This window comes from Silene latifolia, chromosome 1 (genome assembly GCF_048544455.1).
Source record: "Silene latifolia isolate original U9 population chromosome 1, ASM4854445v1, whole genome shotgun sequence".
Taxonomy (NCBI): domain Eukaryota; kingdom Viridiplantae; phylum Streptophyta; class Magnoliopsida; order Caryophyllales; family Caryophyllaceae; genus Silene; species Silene latifolia.
In genome coordinates, this window is record NC_133526.1 from 107689360 (window position 1) to 107689589 (window position 230).

A 230-nucleotide genomic window follows, 5' to 3' on the forward strand; every position below is an offset into this window, starting at 1 on the left:
TGACCTAGCCAATGCTTCTGCACACAGGGAAGGAACTTTGGAGAAAGAGACCAGCTCTCCAGATATTTGAAAGTTCTCCCCCTCCTCGGTGCCCCCATATTAACCTGAACCAACATAGGGGAATGGTCAGACACCCCAGAAGGAAGAAAGCTAGCAGTGGAGTTAACCTGAGTCAACCAAGAAGAGTGACCCAGAATCCTATCTAACTTAGCCCACTTAAGCTGCCTCCT

At 49.1% G+C, this 230-nt stretch overlaps 1 protein-coding gene across 1 annotated transcript in view; it reads right to left on the minus strand.

The window, feature by feature from the left end:
- Positions 1-202: 202 nt before the first annotated feature.
- LOC141652492 (uncharacterized) overlaps positions 203-230 on the minus strand; it is a 594-nt gene continuing 566 nt past the window's right edge. Inside the window, exon 1 of the mRNA XM_074459999.1 lies at positions 203-230. This exon is cut by the window's right edge and continues 566 nt beyond it. Within this exon, the coding sequence (XP_074316100.1) occupies positions 203-230 (28 nt within the window).